Here is an 18,575-nt window from a genome sequence, read left to right as displayed (position 1 = left end):
TGAGTTTGCCAAGTATAAAAATGAGCTGCATTTTTTTTAATGAAATAAACTGCCGTTCTCAATGTGTCCACCGGGTGTCGCAATAGTAAATACAAGGGCAACTCACGTCACACTGTTTAAGGTGACATGTCAGCTGACTTTAAGCGCCCTCTGGATTGGCTGCCGCTACTCCAATCAGCGCAGGTGCCAAATCAGCTGCTCCTGTTGTGGCTGGCGGCAGTATCGACACACAATACTTTATTTGATTGTAAATCATCCACTCTGCAGTTAAAATAAGTAAACGGTAAGATGCAAAGTTTTAAGTCAACATATTTGTAGTTAGAGTTCCGTACAGCGCTCGCAAATGGTGAACGGCACGACGTGCACTCTGAACTCCATTGTAAAAATGTGTGGTTCTACATTTGTTGTGCTCGTTCTATTTTATTTGATGCTTAAATCTACTATGTTCACATTGGTTAGGTTTGTACTTATGTCACCTTTAATTCGGCTATCATGGCGTCATTTTTTTGACAATAAATTATTATAAATATTTGAATGCGTTTTGGCGGTTTCCAAACACGTCTTTAATGGCGACCTGCCAACACGAGAATGCGGAACAGGAAGCGCTTAAAGTTTAATGGTTTTGTAAAAGCACCGAGACAAAGTCCAAGTTCATTGTGTTCTTTTTTGTGTTTTTGAAACTGCACCATTTTTCCCCCCTCAGAATGTTTAACTAACTTAAATTGTTTTGCCAAGAGGATGAGTTGCCATATGTAAATTTTAAGAATGTGCTTGCTCTATTTGTGGCCAAAGTAAAACAAAGAAAACACTATTTTGAAGGTTTTAAATCGAATACATTTTTCAATTATTATGCAAATGGTCTTTAAAAGTGCTTCAAATCTGATATTTTGGCATCTAATTCCGACCACATCAGGGAGCTACGTCACTCGTGTGCGCAGGGAAAGACCAGCGGAAGTAGAAACTTCATCACATCCGGTTTCGGTGAGTAAAGTTTACTTAACACGACCGAATTTTCGAAGTATTACTTGTCAATAGTACGCAAATAATAGGCTATATGTAATATATGAATATTTATTTTGATTCCGAAGTAATAGCGATTGTTGAAAGACCGGAATTGACGCTGTGGTGCGTTTTCTTACATGTGAGTTGAAAAATAAAGCCAACGTAAATCCACGCTGATGTCCGTGTCTCCTCTACTTAAAAGCCATTAAAAAGATTAAAACCCTCCCAAATATATTACAGTATATACATCCATTCATACATTATATTACTTTCACGTAAAAAAACAAACATTTTTTGTCATTTTGTTGCTACTTTTATCTTATTTTGTAGTACTAGCAGCGACTTCCTCCCGGTCTACTTTTCACTTGATCAAAGTGCGCACGCAAGTGACGTCGAGGCCACGGCAAAAAAAATTGACGTGCAGCGCAAATGTCGTTAATGGCGGGAGACGGCGACCTAAGATTCAAAAGACAATCCTTCACAGTGTTTCTTTATTAGGAACAACAATTTTCTTCGATGTACAATAAAATATATTTGAATAATCGCTAACATTTACAGTACAGCTACACAATTTATAACTTTCATTTTCATAATCAAACATGTCAAAGTGATGCTTGCCTTGCTGGGTCAGAGGTCACCTGTGATGGACGGCTCCACAGAGAGGTGTTGTGACCAGGACGAGACCCCAACACACACACACACACACACACACACACACACACACACACACACACACACACACACACACACACATTTGTGGTGACTAAATGGAAGTTTTATTGGAGCAAAACTATTTGCAAATGCGTATCTCAATCCGATTCACGTATCTGTGTACTAATCTGTGTCTGTATCTCAATCTGTGTGTGTAATCAGATGTGCGTGTTTTAATTTGTGAGTCCGTATTTCCATTTATGTTTTTAAAGAAAAAAATAGTCTGTCCTTATTTTTATTTGTGTGTGTGTGTGTGTATGTATGTATGTATGTGTGTGTGTGTTTTATCAGGTCCGCGTGTGCGTGTTTTAACTTGTGTGCGTATTTCGATTTGTGTGTGTGGAAAAAAAAGTGTGCGTCTGTAATCCGGTTTAAGTGTTCGTGCACTAATTTGTGTGTCTGAATCTCAATCTTTGTGTGTGCTTTATCAGGTGTGTGTGTGTGTGTGTGTTTTAACTTGTGTGTCCGTATTTTGATTTGTGTGTGTAAAAAAAAAAAAAAGAAATCTCTGTCTGTGTTTTGATTTGTGTGTGTGGGGGGAAAAAAAATGTGTGCGTCTGTAATACGATTCACGTGTCTGTGTACTAATTTGTGTGTCTGCATCTCAATCTGTGTGTGTTCTTTATCAAGTGTGTGTGTGTGTTTTAACTTGTGTCCGTGTTTTGATTTGTGTGTGTGAAAAAAAAAAAGTGTGCGTCTGTAATCCGATTCACGTGTCCGTGTACTAATTTGTGTGTCTGAATCTCAATCTGTGTGTGTAATCAGATGTGCGTGTTTTAATTTGTGAGTCCGTATTTCCATTTATGTGTTTAAAGAAAAAAATATGGCTGTCCGTATTTTGATTTGTGTGTGTAAAAAAAGAAAAAAGTGTGCGTCTGTAATCTGATTCATGTGTCCGTGTACTAATTTGTGTGTCTGAATCTCAATGTGTGTGTGTGTGTGTGTGTGTGTGTGTGTGTGTGTGTGTGTGTGTGTGTGTGTGTGTGTGTGTGTGTTTTATCAGGTCCGCGTGTGCGTGTCTTAACTTGTGTGCGTATTTCGATTTGTGTGTGTTAAAAAATAAATAAATTGCTGTCCGTGTTTTGATTTGTGTGTGTGTGGGAAAAAAAAGTGTGTGATAATTTGTGTGTCTGAATGTCAATCTGTGTGTGTGGGTTTTAACTTGTGTCTGTATTTTGATTTGTGTGTGTAAAAAAAAAAAAGAAGAAATCTCTGTGTTTTGATTTGTGTGTGTGAAAAAAAAAAGTGTGCGTTTGTAATCCGATTCACGTGTCCGTGTACTAATTTGTGTGTCTGAATCTCAATCTGTGGGTGTGCTTTATCAGGTCTGTGTGTGTGTGTGTTTTAACTTGTGTGTCCGTATTTTGATTTGTGTGTGTAAAAAAAAAAAACACAAAGGAATCTATCTGTGTTTTGATTTTTGTGTGCGTGTGTGTGTTTGGAAAAATATCAGGTTCGCGCGTGCGTGTTTTAATTTGTGTGTCTGTATTTTGATTTATGTGCGCAGAAAAAAAAATGTCTGCATTTTGGTATGTGTAAAAAAAAATTAAAATCTTTGCATCTAATCCGATTCACATGTCCGTGTACTGATTTGTGTGTCTGTATTTCAATATGTGTGGGTAATCAGCTCCGTGTGTGCTTGTTTTAACTTGTGTGTCCACATTTCAATTTTTGTGTGTAAAAAAATAAAATCTCTGTCCGTATTTTGATTTGTGTGTGAGGAAAAAAATCTGTGCGTCTGTAATCCGATTCACGTGCCCGTGTACTAAATTGTGTATCTCAATCTGTGTTTTATCAGGTCCACATGTGCGTGTTTTAATTTGTGTGTCCGTATTTCGATTTATGTGCGTAAACAAAAACTGTCCCTATTTTGATCTTTGTGTAAAAAAAATCTGTGCGTGTGTGTAATCCGATTCAAATGTCTCTGTACTAATTTGTGTCTGTATCTCAATCTGTGTGTGTGTGTGTGTGTGTGTGTGTGTGTAATCAGATCATGTCTGCGTGTTTTAATTTGTGTCTCCGTATTCTGATTTATGTGTGTGAACACAAAAACCGGTCTGTCTGTATTTTGATCTGTGTGTGTCTGGGTATTGAGATTGGTGTGAAGCAAGAACCCTGATTTGTTTTCTTTTTACATCTGGCTTTTGCGACACTTGACACTCGAGAAATACGAACAGACATTTTATTTTTTTACACACACAAATCAAAATACGGATACACAAATTAAAACACGCACACACGGATCTGATTACACACACTCAGATTGAGATGCAGACACACAAATTCAAACATGCACACGCAGATCTGATTAAACACACATATATTAACATGCACAGATCTGATTACACACAGATTGAGATACCGACACACAAATTAAAACACTCACATGTGGATCTGATTACACACAGATTGAGATACAGACACACAAATTAAAACATGCACACATGGATCTGAATGCATACACACATTTTGACATACAGACACACAAATGAGTACACAGACACAAAGTGGATTACAGACACACAGATTGAGGTACACTTTTTCAAAGTTTTACTACAATAATACTTTCATATAAAAGCTTAAAAGTGACAAAAAGACCCATCACTAACTTTAAAACAACTGTGTGTCCTTGCGTGTGTGTGTGTGTGTTTGTGTGTGTGTGTGTGTGTGTGTGTGGCCTACAAATTAAAAAAAAGTTGTTTCATGTCAGTTTATTGTGAGAGAAGACTCTTAATGTCGTGTTTATTTACAGTGTGTGTGTGCGTGTGTTTGTGTGTGTGTCTATAGTGGGCGGGGCTCTCAGCCGGCCGCCTCCTCGCCCTCCTCCACGTTGTTGGACTTGCCCAAAGTCTTGACCTTCGCCAGACAATCCATCAGCGTTTCCTTGACGCTTTTCTCCAGCAGCCAGCCCTCGCTCTCACACTCGGGGTTCTCCGGGTCCGCCATGGTCTCCAGGGCCGTGCTCAGGTACTTCAGGCCTGCCATGTCCACCGACTGCAACACACACACACCCACACACACACACACACACACACACATCAGTACTTCTCAGACGCTGAGGAAATTTAAGTCTTAAAAGTATTTAAAAAAATAGTAAAATTATGACTTATTTTTAACATTGTTATTAGTGAGACCCTTTTGGGTCCCCAATAATTTTAATGGGATATTTTTTTTAAACTGTCAAAGCTAAAATTAAAAAAAATTAAAAATTAATGTTGTTTTGAATGATTGATTCAATTACTTCACATCAAATATTACACTTTAAAACATTTTTTGGGGAAAATATTTCAAAGTTATGTTTGACAAAAAGGCCGTAAAAATGTAAATAATAAAAACTTGTAATCGACAGACAGATCTGAAGTTAATCTTGAAATTTAAGTCTTGAAAGTAAAAAGATAAGAAAAAAAGTATGACTTATTTTTAACACTTTTATGAGTGGGGCCTTTTTGGGTGACCGAAAATTTAATGGGACCGTTTAACTGTCAATGCTCAAGAAATAATAATGAATCAAAATCAATGTTTTCATGAATTATTGACCTATTTAAGGCTCCAATTACTTCACATCTTATATTTCACTTTGAAATATTTTTTGAGGAAAATATTACAAAGTTGTCTTTGACAAAAAGGGCATAAAACAAACAAACAAAAACAAAAGCCATTAAAAATAATAAAAACTTATAGTTGACAGATGTGAAGTTGGTCTACAGGCTTAAGTGTAAAAATAAAAACAATACATGACTTAATTTGAATAATTTATGAGTGGGACCCATTTGGATCCCCAATAATAATGTTTTTTTTTAACTGTAATTGCTAAAAAAAAATAAAAAATAAAGATTTTAAATCAATGTTGTTATAAATTATTGATCTATTCAAGGATCCAATTACTTCACGTCAAATATTCCACTTAAAAAATTTTTTGGGGGAAAATATTTCAAAGTTACCTTTGACAAAAAGGGCATAAAAATGTAAATAATAAAAATGTGTAATTGACGGATAGATCTGAAGTTAATCTTAAAATTTAAATGTTGAAAGTAAAGTATGACTTATTTTTAACAGTTGTATGAGTGGGACCCTTTTGGGTCCCCAATCATTTTAATCAGATTTTTTTGAACTGTCAAAGCTAAAAAAAAAAAATAATGAATCAAAATAATTTTTTTATGAATTATTGATCTTTGCAAGGATCCAATTACTTCCCATCAAATATTACACTTTAAAATATTTTTTGGGGAAAATATTTCAAAGTTACATTTGACAAAAAGTGCATAAAAATGTAAATAATAAAAACTTGTCATTGACGTGAGGATCTGAAGTTAATCTAGAAATGTAAGTGTTGAAAGTTAAAAAAAAAAAAAAAAAAAAAAAAGTGTCTTATTTTTAACACATTTATAAATGGGACCCTTTTGGGTCCCCAATAATTTTAATCAGATTTTTTTTAAACTTTCAAAGCTCAAAGAATAATAATGAATCAAAATCAATGTAATGAATTATTGATCTTTGCAAGGATCCAATTACTTCACATTAAATATTCCACTTTAAAATATTTTTGGGGAAAATATTTCAAAGTTACCTTTGACAAAAAGTGCATAAAAATGTAAATAATAAAAACTTGTCATTGATGCGAGGTTCTGAAGTTAATCTTGAAATTTAAGTGCTGAAAGTAAATAAAATAAAAATGAAAAAGTGACTTATTTTTAACACTTTTATGAGTGAGTCCCCAAAACTTTTAATCAGATTTTTTTTAATTGTCAAAACTCAAAGAATAATAATGAATCAAAATCAACGTAATGAATTATTGATCTTTGCAAAGATCCAATTACTTCACATCGAATATTTCACTTTAAAATATTTTTGGAAAAATATTACAAAGTTACCTTTGACAAAAAGGGCATAAAAATGTAAATAATAAAAACTTGTCATTGACGCAAGGATCTGAAGTTAATCTAGAAATGTAAGTGTTGAAAGTAAAAAAAAAAAAAAGAATAAAAAAGTGACTTATTTTTAACACTTTTATGAGTGGGACCCTTTTGGGTCCCCAATAAATTGAATCAGATTTTTCTTAATTGTCAAAGCTCAAAGAATAATAATGAATCAAAATCAATGTAATGAATTATTGATCTTTGCAAGGATCCAATTACTTCACATCGAATATTTCACTTTAAAATATTTTTGGGAAAATATTTCAAAGTTACCTTTGACAAAAAGGGCATAAAAATGTAAATAATAAAAACTTGTCATTGACGGATAGATCTGAAGTTAATCTAGAAATGTAAGTGTTGAAAGTACAAAAAATAAAAAAATGACTTATTTTTAACACTTTTATGGGTAGGACCCTTTTGGGTCCCCAATAATTTTAATCTGATTTGTTTTAACTGTCAAAGCTCAAAAAATAATAATTAATCAAAATCAATGATGAATTATTGATCTTTGCAAGGATCCAATTACTTCACATTGAATATTTCACTTTAAAATATTTTTGGGAAAGTATTTCAAAGTTACCTTTGACAAAAAGGGCATAAAAATGTAAATAATAAAAACTTGTCATTGACGGATAGATCTGTAGTTAATCTAGAAATGTAAGTGTTGAAAGTAAAAAAAAAAAAGAAAGAAAAAAAAAAGTTACTTATTTTTAACACTTTTATGAATGGGACCCTTTTGGGTCCCCAATCATTTTAATGGGATTTTTTTTCCTGTCAAAGCTCAAAAAATAATAATGAATCAAAATCAATGTTTTTTTAAAATTAATTATTGACCTATTTAAGGCTCCAATTACTTTGAAATATTTTTTTAGGAAAATATTAGAGTTTTCTTTGACAAAAAAGGCATACAACAAACAAACAAAAGCCAAAACATTCTATAAAAACTTATAGTTGACAGATCTGAAGTTGATCTACAGTGTTGAAGTAAAAAAAAAAAAAAGACTTATTTTTAATAATTTTATGAGTGGGATCCATTTGGATCCCCAGTAAAGTTAATGTATTTTTTTTTTTAACTATCATTGATGAAAACTAAAAAAAAGATATACAATCAATACCACCATTGTTGTTATAAATTGATTTATATAAGGCTCCAATTACTTCACATCAAATATTCCACTTTGAAAAATTGCACAAAATGTGCAAAAAATTGCACATTTTGTGTTTTTGCCAGGTTCTCAATCGTATTTCAATTTGGGGGGAAGGGAGGGCGTGAAAAACAATGATGTCCCCAAAGGGGGGGCATGACAAAAAAAATACTAGAGAAGCGCTGGCTTACATCATCACAGCACTGACTTGTGTTGCTACGAGTTCATGGATCCAAGTTTTTCAAAAAGGTCGAGAAAAGAAGGAAAGGATATCGGCCAATCAGAGCCCCGTCGGGGGGCGGGGCTTGTCAAGGAGTTCTGAGCGATTGAGTTCAGGATGTGACGCCTAAATCCGCCGCTGTCCTCGCTTGTTGTTTTGACCCACATCTGATCTTCCCAGAATGCAACTTGGCGAGGGAAGTGGGATTAACCTTCTAGAATAGTCTCTGATCCTCAGTGAGCTTGCGAGCCAAGCTTCCTAACACGTTTCTCTTTTCCCCATACTAAGCTGACCTTCTTGCTTCTAATTACTTTCTCTCACGCCCCTCCCCCCCTTGCGGACATAATTATTTTCATGCCCTCCCCTGAAATGAATTAATGTTGTTGTTGTTTTTTATATGTATGTGTCTAGTTCTTTATTGACACTAAAGATGCTATTATGCTATTGCCTCTCACGCCCCCCCCAACACTTTTTTTCCGGCACGGCTCACTGTTAAATTTTCTAGGGGACAGAATTTTTTCACACCCCCCTGAAGTGGATGTTTTTATCTGATTTATCTATCTTTATGCATCAATATATATGCTATGCCTCTCACAGCCCCTCTCACACATATCACGGCGCCCCTCACAGTTAAATTTTTTCTAGGGAACATAATTTTTTCACGCCCCCTTAAGTTAATGTCTATTTGTTTATTTTATCTTTCGTTATGTGTCAAGATTATGCCCCCCCACCCCTCCACACACACACATCACAGCGCTGCTCTGTTACATTTTTCTAGGGGACATAATTTTCTCACGCCCCCCAAAGTGAATGTTTATTTATCTATCTATATGTGTCAAGGCTATTGTCTCTCACAACCCCCCTCACACATATTACGGCGCCCCACAGTTGAATTTTTTTCTAGGGAACAGACATTTTTTCACGCCCCCCCCCCCTTGAAGTGAATGCTTGTTTATTCATCTATCGTTATGCGTCAAGATATACGCTATTAGCCTCTCACAGCCCCCCCAAAACATATCACGGCACTGCTCACAGCTAAATTTTCTAGGGGACAGAATTTTTTCACGCCCCCTTGAAGTGAATGTCTATTTATTTATTTATTTATAGACCATTATGTGTCAAGATATACACTATTACGCTATTACATCCCCCCCAACGCATATCACGGCTATGCTCTCCATTAAATTTTTCTAGGGGACAGAATTTTTCACGCCCCCTCTGAAGTGAATGCTTATTTATCTATCGTTGTGCGTCGAGATTAATGCTATTACGCTATTGCCTCTCACGGCCCCCCTCACACATATCACAGTAAAAAATGTTCTAGGGAACATAATTTTTTTCACGCCCCCCTGAAGTGAATGTTTATTTACTGTATCTATTGTTATACGTCAAGTTATAAACTATTACACAATTGCTTCTCACGCTCCTCTCACACATATCACGGCGCTGCTCAGTTACATTTTTCTAGGGATATCATTTTTGTCACGCCCCCCCAAAGTGAATGTTTATTTATCTATCTGTATGTGTCAGCATATATGTCAGCCCCCCCCCCCCCCCCCCCCCCCCACACACACACACACATATCACGGCGCTGCTCAAAGTAAAAATTTTCTTGGGACAGATTTTTTTCACGCCCCCCCAAAGTGAATGTTTATTTATTTATACATCTGTATGTGTCAAGATATACGCTAGTGCCTCTCACGCCCCCATTCACATCGCGGCGCTGCTCACAGTTACATTTTTCTAGGGATATAATTTTTGTCACGCCCCCCAAAAGTGAATGTTTATTTATTTATCTATCTATATGTGTCAAGATATATACGTTGGTGCCTCTCAAGTCCCCCCACACATATCACGGCGCTGCTCAAAGTAAAATTTTTCTTGGGACAGAATTTTTTCACGCCCCCCCGAAGTGAATTTTTATTTATTTATACATCTGTATGTGTCAAGATATACGCTAGTGCCTCTCACACCCCCATTCACATCGCGGCGCTGCTCACAGTTACATTTTTCTAGGGATATAATTTTTGTCACGCCCCTCCAAAAGTGAATGTTTATTTATTTATCTATCTATATGTGTCAAGATATATACGTTGGTGCCTCTCAAGTCCCCCCACACATATCACGGCGCTGCTCAAAGTAAAATTTTCTTGGGACAGATTTTTTTCACGCCCCCCCCAAAGTGAATGTTTATTTATTTATACATCTGTATGTGTCAAGATATACGCTAGTGCCTCTCACGCCCCCATTCACATCGCGGCGCTGCTCACAGTTACATTTTTTTAGGGATATAATTTTTGTCACGCCCCCCAAAAGTGAATGTTTATTTATTTATCTATCTATATGTGTCAAGATATATACGTTGGTGCCTCTCAAGTCCCCCCACACATATCACGGCGCTGCTCAAAGTAAAATTTTTCTTGGGACAGAATTTTTTCACGCCCCCCCGAAGTGAATTATTTATTTATTTATACATCTGTATGTGTCAAGATATACGCTAGTGCCTCTCACGCCCCCATTCACATCGCGGCGCTGCTCACAGTTACATTTTTCTAGGGATATAATTTTTGTCACACCCCCCCAAAAGTGAATGTTTATTTATTTATCTATCTATATGTGTCAAGATATATACGTTGGTGCCTCTCAAGTCCCCCCACACATATCACGGCGCTGCTCAAAGTAAAATTTTTCTTGGGACAGAATTTTTTCACGCCCCCCCGAAGTGAATTTTTATTTATTTATACATCTGTATGTGTCAAGATATACGCTAGTGCCTCTCACGCCCCCATTCACATCGCGGCGCTGCTCACAGTTACATTTTTCTAGGGATATAATTTTTGTCACGCCCCCCCAAAAGTGAATGTTTATTTATTTATCTATCTGTATGTGTCAAGATATATACGTTGGAGCCTCTCAAGTCCCCCCACACATACCACGGTGCTGCTCAAAGTTTAATTTTTCTAAGGACAGAATTTTTTCACGCCCCCCCCCCCCAAAGTGAATGTTTATTTATTTATATATCTGTATGTGTCAAGATATACGTTAGTGCCTCTCACGCCCCCCTACACATCGCGGCGCTGCTCAGTTACATTTTTCTAGGGACAGAATTTTTTCACGCCCCCCCCAAAGTGAATGTTTATTTATTTATATATCTGTATGTGTCAAGATATACGTTAGTGCCTCTCACGCCCCCCTACACATCGCGGCGCTGCTCAGTTACATTTTTCTAGGGACAGAATTTTTTCACGCCCCCCCCAAAGTGAATGTTTATTTATTTATCTATCTGTATGTGTCAAGATATATACGTTGGAGCCTCTCAATTTTTCTAAGGACAGAATTTTTTCACGCCCCCCCCAAAGTGAATGTTTATTTATTTATATATCAGTGTGTGTCAAGATATACGTTAGTGCCTCTCACGCCCCCCTACACATCGCGGCGCTGCTCACTTAAATTTGTCTAGAGACAGAATTTTTTCACGCCCCCCCCAAAGTGAATGCTTATTTATTTATCTATCTGTGTTTGTCAAGATATACGCTAGTGCCTCTCACGCCCCCCTCACACACACACATCATAAAGCGCCGCTCACAGTTACACTTTCTGGGGACATAACTTTTTCAACTCGCCTCTGAAGTGAATGCTTATTTATTCATCTATCTATATGTGTCAAGATATATGCTATTATGCTATTGCCTCTCACGCTCCCCCTCCACTAATCCCGCCCCACTGTTTGAGGAGCATTGCGCTAACGAGTGATTGGTCTATTCATCAAACGCCCGTCCGTGTTTGATGCTGATTGGACGAGGCCTCCTACCTCCAGGATGATGGTGGCGATGACGATGGCGCCGATGGAGGTCATCAGGCCGCTGTAGTAGGAGAAGAGGGACTCGCGGCAGCCCCTGGTCCAGATGTTGAGGTCCTCGGTGCGGTGGTCGTAGTCATAGTGGGCGGAGTTATTGGTCACGTGATGCTGGATGCACGGCCGAGGGGAGCCGGGGTTGCAGCAGCTGAATGGGACACTGTCCATGAGGAACTTCCCCTCCACGTTACTGAGGACGCGGCTGCCGACAACAAGCCCACAAGAAGACCAGTTTTACACCAGGCGGTGAGAAAGGCATGAGAAAGTCCAATGACATCAGTTTACATGAGACAAAGTCAAAATTCCTGATGAGACTTTTAGCGTGGGACCTGACATGAGACTCGCAGTCAGAGCTACATGAGACTGAGACTTGGATTCAGACTTGACATGAGACTGGAAGGGAGTGAGACCTGTGACACTTGAGACTGGACTTCAGACTTGAGCTATGATACAATACATTAGGCAAGATTTAGCATGAGACAGGATGTTGATTATGAGACCTGAGGTTTAGCATGAGGTATGAGGTTTGGCATGAGGTTATGTTTAGCATTAAAAATTATGTTTACCGGTAACATGAGATTTAGCATGAGCCATTAGGTTTAGCCTGAGGTACTATATGAGGCTATTTTTAGCATTAAAAATTATGTTTAGCTTGAGGCATGAGGTTTAACATGAGCCATGAGGTCTAGCCTGAGACATGGGGTTTAGCATGAGACATGAGGTTTAGCATGAGACATGAGGTTATGTTTAGCATTAAAAATTATGTTTATCATGAGACATGACGTTTAGCATGAGACATGAGGTTATGTTTAGCATTAAAAATTATGTTTAGCATGAGACTAGAGGTTTAGCATGCAACATGAGGTTTAGCATGAGAAATTAGATTGATCATGAGACATGAGGTTTAGCATGTGACGTGAGATTTAACATGAGACGTGAGGTTTAGCATGAGACATATAGACATAATCTTTAGCATGAGACTTGAGGTTTACCACAAGAAATAAGATTTAGCATGAGACATGAGGTTTAGCATAAGACACATAGACATGATGTTTAGCATGAGACATGACGATTAGTATGACACGTGAGGTTTAGCATGAGTTGATGTTTAGCATGAGACATATAGAAATGATGACTTGAGGTTTACCATGATAAATTAGATTTAGCATGAGACAGGAGGTTTAGCATGCGACATAGACATGAGGTTTAGCATGCAACATGAGATTTAGCATGAGACAGGAGGTTTAGCATGCGACATAGACATGAGGTTTAGCATGCAACATGAGATTTAGCATGAGGCTTGAGGTTTACCATGATAAACTAGATTTAACATGAGGTTTATCATGAGTCACGATATTAAGCATGAGACATGAAGTTTAGCATGAGACACAGTATTAAGCATGAGCCACGATATTAAGCATGAGACACGATATTAAACATGAGACATGAAGTTTAGCATGAGACATGAAGTTTAGCATGAGACACAGTATTAAGCATGAGGCACGATATTAAGCATGAGACATGAGGTTTAGCATGAAACACGATATTAAGCATGAGACATGGGGTTTAGCATGAGACACGATATTAAGCATGAGACATGGGGTTTAGCATGAGACACGATATTAAGCATGAGACATGGGGTTTAGCATGAGACACGGTATTAAGCATGAGACATGGGGTTTAGCATGAGACATGATATTAAGCATGAGACATGAGGTTTAGCATGAGACATGATATTAAGCATGAGACATGAGGTTTAGCATGAGACACAATATTAAGCATGAGACATGGGGTTTAGCATGAGACACGATATTACGCATTAGACATAATATTTAGCATGAGACATGAGGTTTAGCATGAGACACGATATTAAGCATTAGACATAATATTTAGCATGAGACATGAGGTTTAGCATGAGACATGATATTAAGCATGAGACATGAGGTTTATCATGAGTCACGATATTAAGCATGAGACATGAAGTTTAGCATGAGACACAGTATTAAGCATGAGCCACGATATTAAGCATGAGACACGATATTAAACATGAGACATGAAGTTTAGCATGAGACATGAAGTTTAGCATGAGACACAGTATTAAGCATGAGACACGATATTAAGCATGAGACATGAGGTTTAGCATGAAACACGATATTAAGCATGAGACATGGGGTTTAGCATGAGACACGATATTAAGCATGAGACATGGGGTTTAGCATGAGACACGATATTAAGCATGAGACATGGGGTTTAGCATGAGACACGATATTAAGCATGAGACATGGGGTTTAGCATGAGACACGATATTAAGCATGAGACATGGGGTTTAGCATGAGACACGATATTAAGCATGAGACATGAGGTTTAGCATGAGACATGATATTAAGCATGAGACATGAGGTTTAGCATGAGACACAATATTAAGCATGAGACATGGGGTTTAGCATGAGACACGATATTACGCATTAGACATAATATTTAGCATGAGACATGAGGTTTAGCATGAGACACGATATTAAGCATTAGACATAATATTTAGCATGAGACATGAGGTTTAGCATGAGACATGATATTAAGCATGAGACATGAGGTTTAGCATGAGACACGATATTAAGCATGACACATGGGGTTTAGCATGAGACACGATATTAAGCATGAGACATGGGGTTTAGCATGAGACACGATATTAAGCATGAGACACGATATTAAGCATGAGACATGGGGTTTAGCCTGAGACACGATATTAAGCATTAGACATAATATTAAGCATGAGACATGATGTTTAGCATGAGACATGATATTAAGCATGAGACATGAGGTTTATCATGAGACATGATATTATGCATGAGACATGGAAATAGCATGAGACACGATATTAAGCATGAGACATGGGGTTTAGCACGAGACACAATATTAAGCACTAGACATAATATTTAGCATGAGACATGAGGTTTAGCATGAGACATGATATTAAGCATGAGACATGAGGTTTAGCATGAGACACGATATTAAGCATGAGACATGGGGTTTAGCATGAGACACGATATTAAGCATGAGACATGGGGTTTAGCATGAGACACGATATTAAGCATGAGACACGATATTAAGCATGAGACATGGGGTTTAGCACGAGACACAATATTAAGCACTAGACATAATATTTAGCATGAGACATGAGGTTTAGCATGAGACATGATATTAAGCATGAGACATGATGTTTAGCATGAGACATGTTATTAAGCATGAGACATGAGGTTTAGCATGAGACATGATATTAAGCATGAGACATGGGGTTTAGCATGAGACATATTAAGCATGAGGCATGAGGTTTAGCATGAGATGTGATATTATGCATGAGACATGGGGTTTAGCATGAGACACGATATTAAGCATGAGACATGGAGTTTAGCATGAGACATTATATTAAGCATGAGAGATGAGGTTTAGCATGAGACTTGAGGGCTAGCATGAGACATTATTTTAAGCATGAGAGATGAGGTTTAGCATGGGACTTGAGGGTTAGCATGAGACATGAGGTTTAGCATAAGAGATGAGGTTTAGCATGAGACACGATATTAAGCATGAGACATGAGGTTTAGCATGAGACATGATAATACGCATGAGAGATGAGGTTCAGCATGAGAGATGAGGTTTAGCATGAGACTTGAGGTTTAGTATAAGAGGTGAGGTTTAGCATGAGACACGATATCAAGCATGCGACATGAGGTTTAGCATGAGAGATGAGGTTTAGCATGAGACTTGATGTTTAGCATGAGAGATGAGGTTTAGCATGAGACTTGATGTTTAGCATGAGACTTGAGGGTTAGCATGAGACATGAGGGTTAGCATAAGAGATGAGGTTTAGCATGAGACTTGATATTAAGCATGAGGGATGAGGTGCGTGAGGCTCGTTCGGACGTCATTGACCATGTCAGGTCAGGGAAGATCGCATGGTGTGAGATTAGAGACTTAGGAGAACTTTCACCCTCCTAATTCCTTCCTCATCCTCCACTGGCCTCCTTCTCATGAGCTCCCTCATGTATTTACCAGGTGGGGCTCAAAGCTCAAAGCTCACGATGGCGTTCGCATCACGCCATGAGACAACAGGTGACATTTCTAGAGGACGCGAGACTCACTCTTTGACCTCCTCGTTGCTCATGTCCAGGTAGCGGTTGCTGATCCACTGGACTTCGAACCAGTCCCTGAAGTTGTTGTTGCCGCAGCAGCGGAACTCGATCTGGGTCAAGTCCAGAGTCCGCTTCATGAAGCAGCGGCCCGGCGTGTCGGTGTCCTTGTAGAAGCGGATGCTGTTCTTCAGGCCCTCGGACAGCGTCAGGTAGACTGCGAACTGCATGAGGAAGCAGAGCAGCGCCGCCAGCAGCAGCAGCAGGTTGAAGCCGCAGCAGAGCAGCAGGAAGGTTCTCAGCATGGGCTTCCACTTGGAGAACTTGACGGGGTCCAGAGAGTCGTGGCACACTTTGCCCCCGAAGGCGTTGAGGCCGCAGGCCAGCAGCCCGGTTAGGATGAGCAGGTTGGGCACCAGGTGGCTCTCCTCGTTGTCCATCAGCTCGCTTCTCTTGCGCAGCTCCACCTTGAAGAAGAGGCCCAGGCTGAAGATGAGGACGCTCACGATGACGGAGAACCAGTAGAGCATCCACAGACCCTGCGCCAGCTTCACCCGCTTCTGCAGGGTGAACTTCACCGGCATGAACGGCATCTCGGCAACACGACGATCCAAAGGTTAGAAGACGTGCGGGGCGGGGGGCTTCCTCGGAGAACGCAGCGGCTTCACAGTGAGATCCGGGTGCGAGCGGCCAAAAGCGGTCCGGCTTTGAGATCCATGGCGCCACGCCGCACCTCAGGACAGTCCGTGCTGGCCGGGGCCTCGCTGGCCTCCCATCGCAGTCGCCGCTCCCGGGTGGTCTCCGAAGTCTGCGGGCTGCCGGTCAGAGCGCTGGACGGAACTCCAATGGATCCCAAACTCGTCCCAAGCTCAAAAGCCTGATCCAATTAACACGGAACAGCTAATCGCCGCTAATCAGGCTTAGCGCTAATTGGCTTCCTATTGGGGCGGGGCCAGGGGGCGGGGCCTGTCATTACCTGGTATGACATTCCAATAAAATGTATATCATGAGCACAGGTGGGTAGTAACTCCCTTTACTTGAGTAACTTTTTACATCGTTAGGGAGACATCCGTCACATGACTCTTCTTGACCAATCCGACGTAAGCGCGAGTGACCTTTGACTCCAGCTCACCAATCAAACAGCGCCTGGCAGTCACATGACCGCTCGATGCAAAAAAGTGTCATAACTCTTCAATGAGGCAGATATTTACATATATCCGAATTTAAGTGTTACTTCTTTTATTTCATAATCATATTACAAAACAGCTAGTGTTTTTCTTCCAATTGTGGTCTTTTGGTTGTCTGCAAAAAACTGTGCTTAACCTTGAGTGAGGAATGTAAGAAAGAGAGATAATGGGCATATGTTTTGGCTGGAGGGACATGAGTGCGAGGGTGGGAGAGAGAGAGACTTAAGAGGGGAGAGGGTTTTTCGGGGGGGGGGGCAGACCATTTTGGCGGCGCGATTGAATGTTCTATGCGGGACTGGTCTCAATGTATATGCAAAGCTTTGCAAATATATTACAAAATACCTATTCTGTCTCTGGTGGTTTTTCTACTCAGCTTTAAGTGTCGTAAAGAGCTTGGGAGCGACTTGCGACTTGAATTCCCTGGGAGGAACAACTGGTCCAAAACGCAACATTACTTACAGAGTATGAAATCGATATCGTCGTGTTGGTCATTAAAAATGTTCACAACAATTCCAACTAAAGAAAACATGTGCTAAGTTGTAGATGTTTTAACATTAGCCCTGGTATAACGTCATAAGTAGGGTACTTTTTTTTTTCCGACACTGAGTGAACTCCACCGGTCCGAATGACGTCAAATCCAACGGTGCCATGTTACGGTACCTGGGTGGCGTGCGTTTGCCCACTCCAGCAGCACTGAGAGCGGACTCAGCCAAACTAACTCTCTCGCTGGCGTTGCAATTTTCAATTGACCCAAAAAAACACTCCGTTAAGTAAAGGCCATTTTAATGTGACTTGAAAGTCAGAGTTGGGAACTGAATGAGATTTAAATTGAGAGCTGGATGAGACTGAAACTTGGCATGACAGTTGAAATGAGATTGAGAGTAGACATGAGACTCAAAGTTGGAGCTAAATGAGTCTGATTTGGACATGAGACTCAAAGTGAGAGCTGAATGAGATTGGTAATTGACATGAAAGTTGAAATGAGATTGAGTCTTGACATGAGACTCAAAGTGAAAGCTGAATGAGATTGAAAATTGACATGGAAGTTGAAATGAGATTGAGTCTTGACATGAGACAAAAATGGAGCTAAATGAGTCTGATTTGACATGAGACTCAAAGTGAGAGCTGAATGAGATTGACAATTGACATGAGAGTTGAAATGAGATTGAGTCTTGACATGAGACTCAAAGTGAAAGCTGAATGAGATTGAAAATTGACATGGAAGTTGAAATGAGATTGAGTCTTGACATGAGACAAAGTTGGAGCTAAATGAGTCTGATTTGACATGAGACTCAAAGTGAGAGCTGAATAAGATTGACAATTGACATGAAAGTTGAAATGAGATTGAGTCTTGACATGAGACTCAGAGCTGAATGAGATCGACAATTGACATGAAAGTTGAAATGAGATTGAG

General features: G+C 39.1%; 2 protein-coding genes across 3 annotated transcripts in view; one reads left to right on the top strand and one right to left on the bottom strand.

Annotated features, from left to right (window-relative positions):
- The first annotated feature begins 163 nt into the window (after positions 1 to 163).
- Positions 164 to 18,575, top strand: part of tspan14 (tetraspanin 14) — a 31,765-nt gene continuing 13,353 nt past the window's right edge. Inside the window, exons 1-2 of one of the 2 annotated variants that reach the window (XM_061966863.1) lie at positions 164 to 283; positions 4,501 to 4,680. The gene's annotated coding sequence lies outside the window, so the exon portion shown is untranslated. Of the gene's footprint in view, positions 284 to 965; positions 982 to 4,500; positions 4,681 to 18,575 lie in introns of those variants that run through there. The other variant, XM_061966856.1, reaches the window with a different exon arrangement.
- On the bottom strand, positions 4,350 to 16,835 carry prph2b (peripherin 2b (retinal degeneration, slow)). The gene is made up of 3 exons (XM_061966837.1): positions 15,987 to 16,835; positions 11,806 to 12,052; positions 4,350 to 4,707 (listed from the first exon to the last, which is right to left on the bottom strand). Exons 1-3 carry the CDS (start codon positions 16,565 to 16,567, stop codon positions 4,513 to 4,515), a joined length of 1,023 nt encoding a protein of 340 aa, XP_061822821.1. The 5' UTR covers positions 16,568 to 16,835; the 3' UTR covers positions 4,350 to 4,512.

The sequence above is a fragment of the Nerophis lumbriciformis genome, linkage group LG02 (genome assembly GCF_033978685.3).
Source record: "Nerophis lumbriciformis linkage group LG02, RoL_Nlum_v2.1, whole genome shotgun sequence".
In the NCBI taxonomy this organism is placed as follows: domain Eukaryota; kingdom Metazoa; phylum Chordata; class Actinopteri; order Syngnathiformes; family Syngnathidae; genus Nerophis; species Nerophis lumbriciformis.
This window is presented reverse-complemented; position numbering and strand designations above follow the sequence as displayed.